General features: G+C 41.3%; 1 protein-coding gene across 2 annotated transcripts in view; it reads right to left on the bottom strand.

Annotated features, from left to right (window-relative positions):
* Window positions 1-14,453, bottom strand: part of lrmda (leucine rich melanocyte differentiation associated) — a 236,803-nt gene that overhangs the window by 19,816 nt on the left and 202,534 nt on the right. For both annotated transcript variants that reach the window (XM_063875088.1, XM_063875089.1), the window contains one exon: window positions 2,723-2,807. In XM_063875088.1, the coding sequence (XP_063731158.1) occupies window positions 2,723-2,807 (85 nt within the window). The remainder of the gene's footprint in view (window positions 1-2,722; window positions 2,808-14,453) is intronic.

Here is a 14,453-nt window from a genome sequence, read left to right on the forward strand (position 1 = left end):
TAATAGTATGGTGTAGGCCACTGTTCATGAAGACACATAGTACTTTAGGCTGGGACTACATTTTGGAAGGTTAGATTTAGAGTTGTGTTGACAGTTGGACCAGTACTGAGAGTTAGAGCCAAGGTGACAGTAGTGGAGGATCCTCAGGCCCCTCTGCCAGACTATATACTCCACTCTGTGTCACGCCTTCACCAAGACACACTGGAGCCCCCACCATCCTCCTTCACTTGGTCTTTTTGTCTAGCTCTCTCATTTTTAAGTCTCTTCACTGTTTAACGCTGGTCCACTTACTGTCATTTCCTCTCTTGTTTAACTTTTCCTCTTGTTCTGTCTAATAATCTCTTGTCAGATCTGGTCTACGAAATCCTGAGATTTCACTACCACATGTTTTCCTTCCTCCCTCACCTTTCACTCCCTGCTCTTCTGCTCGCTGCCTTGTTTTGCTTCGCCTCCTCCAGGTCGACTCCTCCACAGACTAAGACAGGAGCTTATCCTGGAGTTCTGTCCTTGGTTTCCACCCCTCCCTCCCTGGGCAGTGACCTGCCATCGCTGCCCTCCTCTGGGAGCTTCTAGACGCTGTAATTACCTCTGGCACCCAGGCTCTGGGGCTTCCACACAGGTGACACAGTGGAGGGGTGGGTGCAGAGGATTCGAAGGAGAAAAGGGAGGTTCTTTCCGAGTAGCCGACAGGGCGATGTCAGAAGTGTTGCTGATCTGTCTGCTACTGCAGTAGTCATTATACAACTATATAGCCTTGCTTGTACCAGAACAACTTTAAAATAACCACTTTCGCTAACACATTTAGTCTAATGTATACTAACCAACTCTTAAGCTGCTTACCAAGCATGTAATGGAATTTATAAATCATGGTTTCATTCTATATATATCATTAAATTACATATTTAAAATATTTTCAATTCAGCCAAGTGCCTCTACTGACTGAATTAAATTTACCAAACAAAATCAATTCAACTGAATGTACAGGACTTACATTACCAGCACAACACAGTATCGCTTTTTCAAAAATATTTGGAACAAGTCGTGTAGCGTATTGTTTCGTTCTCCATTCATATTGAAATGAGAATGTTGCATTTAACTACATAAAATATTTCCGCACATAGTGTCAGCCCTATTGTTTGTAGCCTGAATTTAACAAGGTAAATGCTTTGAAATCACTGTCTGAAAAATATTGTTTGTTGTAGCGCTGCTTTGCCACAGCTTTGTTCTCTTTGAATGAGGAGTTACTGTGACCGTCTATAACAAATAAAGAGAACTTAAATATGTTTAAGAAGTGTAAATAAAAGGAAAAAACATAAAGAGCTGGGGTATGGGCTGGAGGCAGGGACATGAAGAGGAGGTGAAGGGCGAAGATGAGGGCTGTGTTATCTAAGACTGCAGCACTGCATCATAAAAATAACAAATGGAGACTGTCACTGCTGCTCACATCTTAGACGAAGGGGAAAATATTTCATGTCAGATCCCCTCACCTTTAAATGGACTGTTCTCAGCCAGGTCGGATTTTGACAAAGCACGGGGCTCTTCCTGTCCTTACATCCGGTGCGAGTGGCCACCGTTGCTGCTTTTATGACATAGAGCTGTCCTTGGCACCATAAACGGGGGGTAGATAAGTTCACTGCTGACGTGTTGGCCTACCGTGCCGGTGGTCAACCCATCACAAGTGTTGTGATTTGTGACGACACTGTTAAATCTCTCAGGCTTAAGAGATGACCTGAGAAAAGTGGGGCGTATTGTGAAAAGTAGCTCCTCACTCTGGATGAACTGTTGAATCTGTTTGAGTTACACCTAACTCAGTTATTTGTTTTATTTCCAATTGAATTTCCAACTGAACTCCTGGTTATGTGTAAATTTCACATTCGGGACATTAAAACTGATGTTGGAGACCTTGAACCACAACAACAACAACACCAGCACCGACTTAATACATTTTGTTTTGCTAGAATTTATGCAGAAATAAGTAATATTTTAGCTTTTTATGTCACCTTTTGTTACAATGTAGCTACAGTGTGGGGAAATCTATGGTGTGAAATTATATTTAATATATAATTGTTTAGAAAGGCAATGAAATGCATGTTTGTAGTCCAAGGTAACTGACTAAAATGCTTTACATGGATTTGAAACTGATACAATTTTGGAGGATCCAAGTTCTTTTTATATAAACTGATGTATGGGTATGATATAATAAAATAGAAGGCCAGGGCCTGCACAATAAATGTAGGACATTGTGCTTTTTTATGTAATGTGATGCAGTCTTCCTATAGTGCAGAGTTTGATGTTAAGGACTTGCTACACAGTTACATCAACCGAATACAACGGGTCAATACGGGGCCTAATCAATGTCTAGTATCAACAGATCAAGGATGCTCCATCTTGTATATGTGCTGTGTGCTCCCACGCATACATTCCGATCAGAGTTAACCTGGATTACTCAAGATTTATTCCCTCTATCAAAGAATCACACGGATGAAATTAGATCAATAAGAAGAATGATAACATAACTTCAACTCAGTCGCAAGGTCAACTGATTCCCACTCACTGTAGCTGTTGGGGTTAGGACTTTTATTTACATAATCTGTGGGCTGAAATACAATAATATATTGTGTTGTTTCTTGTTTGTTTTGAAGAAAATCTGTACAAATGTATGTACGAATCACTTAAGTGAAAAGGTTATGAAGTCCAAAAGGCCTTTATTTTTTTTCCTTACCTCTGTGGTTCTTGGCATCTCTGGACCCTCGGGGTAGAGGAGTGTAGGGCAGAGGGTGACTCTCAGATCCAGCCTCATTTGGTGGCTATAGTGGAAAGGATACAAACAGGATTAATAATTAAATATACAAAAATAAATACTGAAATAACACTGTAGCCGACTGTGAGCGTCATAAATCCTTTGGGGTGCGTGCAGGACACATCGGAAACATTGCTCCTTTTTTATGGCATAATGTGGCAGGTTATGTTTTATTACTTCTCACGTGTTGTGGAGCTTCACTCCTGTCTTTGATGATCTGATCTACGACCTGGTTAGGGAGGAGAGGTCCTAACCTTCATTCAGCCATGACCTCCTTCAGTGGTCAACTAAAGGGTAAACATCACTCACTCTGAGCAGCCAAATGTAGCGTGGTCATGTGAAAGTAGACCCCTCTACAAAGAGGAAATGCAATTTTCACTGTGTATAAAGCTCATAACATTATTTAATGTCAAATACTTGAGATGCGAGGTAAATATGTGCACAAATCCCTGGCTGCAAAACTGGAAAGAGCTATTCATTGTGAGCAATGTCGGAGGTTAAGGATAAACAAGTGTGACAAATGCTGCTTAAAGACAAAGAGAAAACAGAGGCTGAATCTCAGAGCGTGTTCCCAAACAGGTCAAGAGTTTCTTGTGTTGTTGTTTTTTCATGCACTTTCCAAGGTCCAAAACATCCTCTTCCTTTCCTTAGCATTTTAGCTAGTGGAGCAGGCAGTTTATCATGACACAGCGATATCCGATGCCTTTGTAGAAATACTTTCCTTTCCTGCAGGAAGGAATTCACTGGGTCTTTAATCATAACAAGAGACTCAACTGACAAATACATATTAGAGAGGGTTTGGAGCTGCATTTTTCCCACTTTTGTTGTTGTTCCTCTATATACCCATGCATAACCTTGAGAAATGGAATGGTCTTCACTGTTAAATGGAACCATATTCTTCATCGGCAAAGAGAGCAATGTGAATTGAAAACGATCACATAATGTGCTTTCAGATAGCATCTCTGAAAGGCATTAATGTCTGGCCAGCATGTGTGTCACATTACACCAAAGAGAAAAGTGACTAAATACGCCTATTATGAGACCTTACCATAGTGGTGGACCATGCTTTTTAAAGAAGCAGCTCCAAATTGAAATATTATTGTGACAGCAGACCTGCTGCCTCTGGAGTGACTCAAACCTCTTTAGAAACATCCCAGATCATTACATGCTTGTATGCTGCACTTTAATGGAATATGTAATACATGCTGTAAAACAGCCCAAAACAACAACACGGTGTCCTGATTAAAAATGCAATACTCCTCATTTGTGAATAAAATAATCAGGGATTCATACGCAGTTTGTTTGTAAAAATAAAACAAAGGATTTTGGAATGGGATCCACACTTACAATTACACATTGTATGTGCAAAAATGCTCTTGACGCCCGAATTTAGCATTTTGCCATTTGAAGGTAACATTGCTAATGGCTGTCATGATGAACACAAAGGAGTGTGTCTATGACAATCATTGCGACCTAACAGAGCAACTCAGGCATTAATACATGAATTGTGAGCCTTTATTTGATGTATACCTCCATGCTCTTCTGAGCCACCGTGAAGCTGTGCCCCTGCTTGCCTCATTTCCTGGAGCGCTTGAAAGATCACAAGCCTGGGCCTCTTCTGGCCTGCTCGGCCCCCAAAAGCCCCTCCTAATCCTGCTGCTTGCTTACAATTAATCTTCCTAGTTGCCACATTATTAACGGCACCACCCACAGACTATGTTAGGGGGGTGTTGGAAAGAAGAAGGAGAGGGAGGACTGCTTGCGTTAGCTTGATACTGGATAAAGCCTTGGGCTGGTTTTGGTCCTATGGGACGTCAGTCACCTTGCTTTCAGTATCACCGCCCACCCAGTCCCCGTGCTATGCATGACACCAACACTTCACCTCCTCAGTATCATGCCTGCTGATCAAACACCCAACCCATTCAACATCTGTGGTTGTCACTTCCCGTCCTATCCAGCACCACCATTTTACCCCACCCACAGAACATCAATCACCCATGCTTTCCCGTGTCCTGATCCTCCCTTTTCTCCTCGCAGACCTTCCTCTCTATCCCTCCACAACTCTTTCACTTTAGTCAATGACTTGTCCAGAGGATGTCCAAGAAGCAATGCTTTTAATGAGGACGCATGTGGAATAAATGAAGGAAAGATTTCTCTCTTGTCCTTGCTTTAAAGGGGGCTGATGAACACTGATTATTTTTATATATTATACACACAGGTTACAAGACCAGTCTTTGCAGTCTTAAATTGATACTAAGCTGTTATAATAAACACAGAGGGCTAGACAGCAAATGATAAAAAAATCCAAAGATCACATTATAGTATTAAACATTTAGCTCTGTTAAACTATTAAATAACATAAATATGACTGTTGGATTACTCCTATAGGACAAAATATGAAAAATAAAAGATATTGATCGTCGCTTCCTCTATGTTCCTAATCCCTTTATTTCCACTTTCCTTTATCCTTAATGCCTGTCCCTTTCTCCTGCTGTTGTTTACTCCAGTTGTACCTACACTGAACAGAGGGAGGTGCTGCTGTGTCGTGTATTTAAGATGCTCCTGAACCCCCTTTTCCTCTCTCCCTCTTTCTCAGTCTCTCTGCTGTCCAGATTAGTCTGCTCATCAAGCTGAGCATTGTTTTAATTTGCTGGGCCCGGGGCATATGCTGAGTGTTCACATCATTATTGTCTCTGTGCAATGTGAGTTATCACCACAGCTTATGATAATGCGGCACAAATTTACAGGCTGGGGAGCACCATGGATTCTGCGATAATAAAGGTTGGACAGAGGGGAGTAGAAATAGGGGAGAAAGAAATGAAGAAAGTGCGTGTGTGAGAGAGAAAAGGGCGGCAGTGAAGGGAAGCTCTGCTGGATGTCATTATGAAAGATGATTCCCGTACTGGATAATACATCACACCAATGCTGTCTGTCTTCTCCTTGTCGGTGTTGTTATGTGAATAAATGCTGATAAAGTTGAAACCCAGAGGCAAAAGTGATTATTACTTCCAACATATCACCATGAGAGGGGAGCAGGAAGAGAGAGATAGACAGGGGAGGGATGGAAAGACAAGAAAAGCAAAACACAAAGAGAGCCACATGGAACACATAACCATCTCCACAGCAGGGTTTCCTGAAAAATATGAGATACCAAAAAGTGAGTTGGGGAAGGCTGACGCATATCGAGGTGTTTTTCAGATTCAACTGCAACAAAGTTTACAAAGTTTTGCAAGCTTAGCTGTCGATTGCACATCTTGATGGATGTCATATTACAGAACACTGACAACTGATCTGGGAAGATTTCCCTAGAATGTGATTATGATGCTGGCTGCCACAGGGTTATGTAAAATGTCAGCATTTTACCCCGTGTTACACACACTGCTTTCAGCCAGACTCGGAGGTCTCACCCTGACCAGCTCATCCTGACACAGGTGGTTCCTGCCTGGCCTCACCTCACCTCCCTCCTTAAGACTGACCAGCAATACAATCTAATTACAGCCGCTCTACAGAGGGAGACCAGTGTAAACACCAGGCCTTTTTATCTCCTTATACATCTGGACAAGTAGACAAAGTGCTAAAAGGAAATAAATGTGGCCTGACAGCCACATCAAAGAGTTCAGCCAGAGGCTTACTGCTACTTAGGGCACAGGAATGTTGTTGCTAAGCATCAGCCCGCAACCTATCAGGGTGCAAAGAGGGCCCTGTCCTGCCTTAGAGAGGGAAAAGGGGAAAAGAGAGAAACGAAAGAGAAGAGAGAGGGAGGGCGAGGGAAGGGGGGCTGACATTGAGGGGAGGCTAGGGACTCAAGGAGATTTTTGTAGCTTAAAGCAATTGTTGGAAGAAACAAGCCTTCTGTTTTGTTTTCTCTTGACACCATTTCTGCTTTTTGTGCTTGCAAAAGACATGTATAAAAATGTCTTTTGATATGTTTTCTCTTTGGGTCTATATCAAAATATTTCTTTTGTGTCTGTGCATGGAACTTTTTTCTCGTCTTGTCTCTAAACTGGTGCTGCTTTCTGATCATGTTAGAGATCAGAGGAGACACAACTTGTGAACTTATTTGAGTCAACATTTAATGCTGGCATGACACGTTTATTTCTTCACTAGATAGAATTTTTTATGATCTATGTGTCATACTTCTGAAGTTCAGGGTTAGGAACAATACAACACTTTCAGAAATAAACAATAAAGGAACAAATAAGTAGCACCAGCTTGCAGCGTCTTACAGCATGTTATGATGAAATGAGAAATGCTCTAATTCACTACAAGGGATTGAATCGAGCCGTAATATACATGCACACGCAGGACTCCTGTGCATAATTCAGTGTTTTGATACAGAAGCCTAATATTATTGTGTACTAATACACAACATATTATATGTAAATGTTATTATATAGCTGGAAAAAAACATATATGTGTTGGGGTAAAATCGTTTAAATGCATATTTTGCCAGCAACCAGCATGAAAGGTAGAGTAGTAGTTTATTAATTCACATGTTTTTTATATCTGACCTTAATGATCGTGGCTTAGGAGGGAAGGGAATAACGTGTTTTAAATTGCTGTTGTGCGCATGGAAAACATTAATTTGGTTTTCTTAGGTAATAGCGCGGGGAAAAACATTTGAAGTAATGGTGTCTGCACTTGTGTGTAGTGCAGCAGTCTTTTGCTCAGCAGGAAGACTGCTGAGCGTGTGTTTAATGATTTACCAGTTCTACTCCAATGAACTTGCTCCGAATAAATGTATCATATGATCACTGATCACAAGAGCAACTGTTCCGATGTTTTGCTCGGGGCACGGGGCACACGGAGCGAACCAGCAACAGTGAACATTGTCGTTTTGTGTACGGCTAAGCATCAAATGGGCAAAGGTTGAGTGCGGCTGGACGTTAATCATGCATAGAAAGACTCATGGTAATAAGATGATGGATGGTAATAAGCTTGTATTTGTTTTCAGGTTGAAATTTAAAAAGCCATTTGACCTTTTCTTTGATTGTCTTGCAGAATAAGTGCAGGTGATTTAAAGCAGAAATGTAAGCCTACATTACAGGTACAAGGACAATTAGCTTGAGGCTATTTCTTATTTTTGTCTAGGATGACCTTTGAAGTAAGACAAAAAAAAGAAACGAAAAATGTTGTATTTATTACTTAAAACAATAATTACATAAGAACTTTTAAACAAATCATAACTGATTGTTTATATATTTTCACAAGTACAAACTATTTATTTTTTATCTGTAAAACGGGAAAAAAGGTGAATGTGAATGTTCTGATCTAACCACAACAAATATCATCTTTGTCAGAGTTTTGCCTTATTTAACTGGTGCGAAAAGAAATATTTTCATCTTTCTTACACAAACATACACACACACACACATACACAAAAACAGAGCAAGTAAGGAGTGTGACATATCATGAGGCTTTCTGTTCTGATTAGGGGCTGTAGCTAACGTCAGGGCTGTTTTCTAGAGTGTAGGATGTTTAATAATTGAAGACTCTGGGAGCGGGCCTGTCACACCGGCTTGTCTGGAATGTTTCCTATGCAATTAGACGCCGAGAGACATTTGAAGAGGACCCACAAAAAGAGGCACAAAAAGTGACATGTGAACTTAAAGGAAATTAGCTCTTCACACGAGTGAAATGTGAAGGTTACTTAGCAATGCTTAACTCAGACTGCGGCTGTGTGAAGTGTGTGTTTGACTCAGCCTCGCTACGAAGACTGTGTTTTTCTTTACTTTGAGCCGGCTTCAGTCAGTAAGATCACAGACGGAATGAAAACTAATTTTGACTCAAGGCATACGGGAAGAAAAAAAAGAGTAAAAAAAACCTGAGATATGTCGAAATAATGAGATCTCTTGATGTTTTCTGGGAAGATATGGGACGATGCAGACAGATGCACAACTCACATCTTCACCCAAGGACACAGACACACACACACACACACACACACACACACAACCGTGGAACATTTAACCATAAGTTCAAAACACATGGATTTGCATGTGTGATGCACTCACATTAAAAAGCTCACACACACCCTTTGGATGCATGCAACACTAATGCACATGTACTTACATGCCCACTAAAATTCACGCACAAACACAAACTGATTTGTTGATCAGTACAGATGCTGGCTTGTATGATGTAAATACAGCACAACCACATATATCTAAAAGTAAATAGTCAGACCTCAACTCAATGTTAAACATATTTAGTGGCAGCAAACAAAGTGTGGCTTTTTACATTTTTTTTATCCTCTTTAAGTAAGCAAGATCACTAAAACCTAAATAATAACAAATAATGTATTGAAACTTCATCTTTATTTCCATCTCAAAATATTATTTGACAAACCGTAAACACAAATGATTAATATGCTCACGATCCATCTCTGCTTGCATCCAATTCCTGACAACCTTTCGAAAGAAATTTCCCCCATCCACATCTCTGAGTTCCACGTCACTATGATAACACTGTCATCTTCTACACCTATCATAAGTCACAGGCAAACGACCCAGATCCTCCGTTGCGAGACAGAAGCCTCTGCGGGCCTGTAAGCTGTATCATTACACCATGTCATCTTTATGGCACGGAGCAAAGCTTGGCTCTCTAATTACACTCTGCCTACTCCATTTACCCGGACAGGAACAGAGCAGCAGGCAAACAATGCATTAAAAATGGAGTGCTTCCCCCTGCTCTATGGATGCCCGTGTTGTTCTGCCGGTGGCCGTTGTTGTCCCCTGGTTGTTGTTGTTGTTTTTCTGAAAGCTGTGGAGGAGAGATAGCAGCGGGCCCACACCACTGTGCTTTGCTCTCTACCCCTCCTCGACTTCCCCACCTCCTCTCATCTTCAACCCTTCCCTCAGAAGGACTTATGAAGGTGAGTGGCTATGTGACAGGCCAGGAATAAAAGAGACAAACCAGGGATAAAAATTAAATAAAAAGTAGCTGTCTTAAACAGTAATTGCACTCCTTTGCTGAGCATGCTTTCAGATATATAAACCTGATTTACTGTCGGCGTTGCTGCCACAAATCAGAGGGCCCTCTGAGAAACACTCGTGCTATGAAATTGTTTAATCTCATCAAGTTCTGCTTTCACAGCAGGCCATAAATCACATAGTCTTTGTTATCATAGACCTCCATGAGCGCCTCTGAGGCAGGCAATGGATCGTGGGTATATATAATCTTGACTGCGCAAACAGCAGGGTCTGAGCAGCCTGAAATACTTTCATATTAGCCGCGGTGCAGCTGGCGGAACACAAGCGCCCTGATGGATATCTCATTTCCTGCGCTCTGCATCTATTTCGAGCAAATTATTACTGCATAAATTTCTTGTCAACAGAAACAGCCAATTAATTAAGTTAAAAATGCACTCGTGATCACATCTACACACCAAACAGGAGAGCCAGGGCAATTTTCCACTGAGTGAATTTACCGCAGGGGTCACTGTAATGAATGATTTTAAACTTTGTCATAAAGTCACAGACAGGCCAATATCTACAGGAGCTGCGGTGCAGGCTAACCCGCGACATATTTGCATAAAGTATATTTATGTGAAAATGCTAGAGGATGACAGCCGGGGTGAGGTAATAAAGTTCACAACTACAAAACAAAATGTCCGACAACCTCTGCATCGCTAGTATTTCATCAAATACATGCACAGAGGATTGGATAGAGATCATAGAAGCACCTTTGCCATTTAAGATACAAAATATACACATTTAACAGAGCTCGCAATCTGAATGAATTATTCATAACGTATGAGGGGTTGGGTGTTTGTGGGGGTGGGGGGGTTGGTGGTTGTTTATTCAGCTTGGGCCGTTTATCAGACAGTGAGGATCCAATGGCGGGGATGCGCTCGGAGATTTATCTGTGTTTGGGCTCCAAAGCAGATAAATCAGGGGGTGTAATCATGCTGCGGTTGGCCCCCATATAACCCTGTAGTGAACTAATGACACAGGGATATCTAAGCCCCTTTTCCTGTTCCTGGGTTAGGCCCTTAGGTTAGTCCCCTGTCAGACACGGAGCTAACGAAAGGCACGGCTTCACACAAGAGGAAACTTCAGGCCCTTCATGTCTCTTTGTCCTGTTTACACAACACCGTCAAGCAGGATTGGTCACCCACTACTAAAAATACCAGCAGGAGGCTACTGTATAGCCATGTTTGTTTAAACTATAGCAATGAGTATTGATTGCAAGAATACACATAGCGATTTCACAAGCCGTTATTCACAACAGTGCATGTAAAAGATACTGCAGTTTGGCTGAGGATGTCTCCCATTCCCTCCCAGAGCAAAGGCTTTCTCCTGTACTGAGCCTGCTCTGATTTATCATGTCTTCTGATAGCATGCTGTCCGCTGATTAAGCCAGTGGAACTTTGTTTCACTCTCCTCTCTCTTTAATCTGTCTCTCAGCTAGATAAATTAGCCAGTGCCGTGCCAGCTCCTGCTCTCTTTACCTCCCTCCCTTCGTCTCTTCCTCTGTCCCTGCGTTTCTCCCTGTTTATCTTTTCTGTCTGTCACACATTGAGGAGAGAGCAGACACATCTGCTCCTACGCTGCTGCAGGAGATAGGGCTGGGCTACATCCCTGGTCAGATTTAGCTCAGAGTGTCTTTGAGTGAGAATGAGGGAATGAGTGTGTTTTTCCTCTCTTTTTTTCTCCTTGACAACTTTCTGTCAAACAATCTCCCTCTCCTTGGCCGGGTTCTTGCTCTTTGTTGTAAGATAATAAATCAGAGAATATTTATGCTCTGCAATCCCTATTCTTAGTCTCTTAATGGCGACACGTTTGTGGGTGAATTAAAGCAGGGTTTTTATTCACTAGGCTGTGGGCCAAAGTGAGGCCTTGGTGCCTCAGTCTGTGAATGTTTTCCCTTCCCCACTCTTGCCCAGGTGGTAAATCACACTCATTGTCAGCCAGTGCTAAGTTAGTGTGCGTCATTGGGGAGAGCAGGAAGCACTGGGCATAATTCTGTCCATCAGTTTAATTTATTGTATCGGTAGCTTTGTAATCTCCGCCCCATAAATTATAGGGGCTGACAGAAAGAATTTGGTGTTAAAGGCAGTGTTCATCAGGATTTTGGCTTGCTTTGCACCAGGTTTCTCTTCTGCTCTCATATTAAGCCATGCAAGAATATCAAAACCTCTCAGAGTAAGGGTTAGAACAATGTGCTTATGCTATTTTTCCAATTAGAGTACAGACATCATATTTTTGTCAGGTTATCATTAACAAGAGTAAAACAAAAGACAAAGAGAGAAATAAAAAGATGGAAGAGGGGGTTCAAGGACATGACCTTGTTTGCTGGTTATATTTCAGGTAAAATATAAAGCCCAATACAAGGGCACTGCTGCGGCATCTGCTTTGCAGATAGTGCACTTGGCTCCCCTTTCATGCCAGTGAATATAAATCAGACGAGGCATCTCAATGCTAGGTCTGACTTCCAGAGGCCAACAAATCTTTAACATGAGATTAAGGCCTCAGAGGAGTCATCTATCTTGGGGTGATGTAGGAAAATATCAGAGCACTCTATGGGCAATATGGTTTCACTGAGTCAGGACTGATGTGTACTAGAATGTACAGAATGCCTGTGTGATGGTCTAACAATTCATTACCCGCACACAGTGAATTACTCTGTACAGTGATGATAACTAGGGTTACAAACAGAAAAGGCTGCTCAATCAAAAAACATTAGAATGCTATAAAAAAAACAAGTTCACATTTAATAACTTAAAAAAATGGGTTTAGAAATATCATATATTTTTTCTTCACATAAAATCTGAAAACTATTCTCAAAAATATAATTACCCTCTTTTATCTTCTACTGTAAGTAAGAATACAAAAAACTAACACAACACATTGTGTTAAGGGTATTTTCATTTAATTGTGGTAAATGTAAACAGTGTCAGCTGCTACGTGTAGACAACAAAGAAAGCAGACCAAAGCAAAGCTGCCAATTACCCTTTAAAACATGCATATCTTCCAAAGCATGGGTCTCCTTTGTGGGTTTAACCTACCAAAGGCAACGGGTGTTTTACAAGATGCTCACTCAGTGGATACAATTGTGCTTAGCATAAAAGGGAACACAGACTGTGAAGACCTAACAATGAACCATATCTCCCTGTAGCCTTTTCAACATGCTGCATTTACATATCAAGCCACTAGCCTGATATGTAAACACATTCCATCAGATGCCGCAGATCAGATCGCAGCCAATGAGAGCCATTTCAAACGTCCTATAGCTCGCACACTGTGTAGCATTAGACAAAGGGAAAGAGGCCCGAAAGAGACATCTCATGTCATCACCCAGGAGAGATAATGGAATTGTTATACATCCTTGATCACAGACACTCTCACGGCATCTTGCTCTCTTTTTTACTCATTCTTTGTCTCAGTGCTCTGAAACTCTCTCTATTGCTCTGCCTCTCTCACATATGTACGCACACACTCACAAGTAAAAATTCCAGCACACTTCAGTGCGATAGCTCCTCTTCTCTTTCAGGGTTTCATCTCAATAGCTTTTTTATCTGAGGACTTCAATTTGCAAGCCTAGCTGGAAGGCAGCTCCTCCTGATATGTTAATTGCAGGGTACTTAAGCGCTAAAAGATTAACATAAAACCCTTTGGAAACAAGCTAATAGTTTATGATAATTTGTGCATGGCCTTTGTCTGTCTATCATTACATTGCCTCTAGCGGTAATTTTATCAAGGGGCTGTAAAATATCATTTAAGCAAGTTCACTTTCAGATAATTAATAGTAGAAACGGTATTATTCAATTGAGCCACACTGGCACCATTAACAATATGGCAACTAAGCTATAATTAAAGTATTTTATTTTATTAACCTATTCATAACTTTGTGCAAATGATGACACAGAGAGCCTTTTTTTTTCTCACTGAAGCACTGTCACTAGGGCAATTACAGCAACCCAGGGTTGTCTCCTCAGTTAGCTGAGCTGATTGAAGCTTTTGAATTAGCAGCTGGCTGCATGGCTAGCATACCTCCCGTACTGAGAGACGGCACACATGCAGGAGACTTGCACACCAGCACAGGGAATCTGCTGAGCTAACGGATCCGAATTTTTGCCGTTAGTCCAGACTGAAAGATATGGATTGAGACAAGGATTTTAACCTGGATTTGAAGCTGTGCTGTGTGAGATGAAAAGAGTCCAAGTACAAGGAGGGAGAAAGATCACAGAGGATAGATGTCACATAGAAACACCTAGCAGCTCAGAGCATAAAATAATGATAGGCTGTAGGGGTGTTTAGTGACAGTGGGTATATTGATTTATTTATAGAAATCTATCATAAGCTTAATATATTTGCCATGCAGCCATTAGTTGAGGATTTAAAAAGCCAACTACTAATCCAAAGCAGTGACTTCCCTCATGGTCACACGGATCTGAAATGTTAAAGCACCACTGTGTAGGGTCTATGTAACGGTTGATTCAGGCATGCTTGTACAATGCATGTACACTGTGCTTGTGTGTGAATGCGTGCTTGATCGAGACACATTTGCCCATTTACACACATGCGCGTGAACACACACACTTACACACTTTCTCTTTCAGACACACCATCCCTCTCATGAATAATACAAAAACTCCTTTCACCAAACAGCTCAAATAGCTATTCATTCATCTGCATACCTGGAGCCTTGC

This window comes from Eleginops maclovinus, chromosome 22, assembly GCF_036324505.1.
Source record: "Eleginops maclovinus isolate JMC-PN-2008 ecotype Puerto Natales chromosome 22, JC_Emac_rtc_rv5, whole genome shotgun sequence".
In the NCBI taxonomy this organism is placed as follows: domain Eukaryota; kingdom Metazoa; phylum Chordata; class Actinopteri; order Perciformes; family Eleginopidae; genus Eleginops; species Eleginops maclovinus.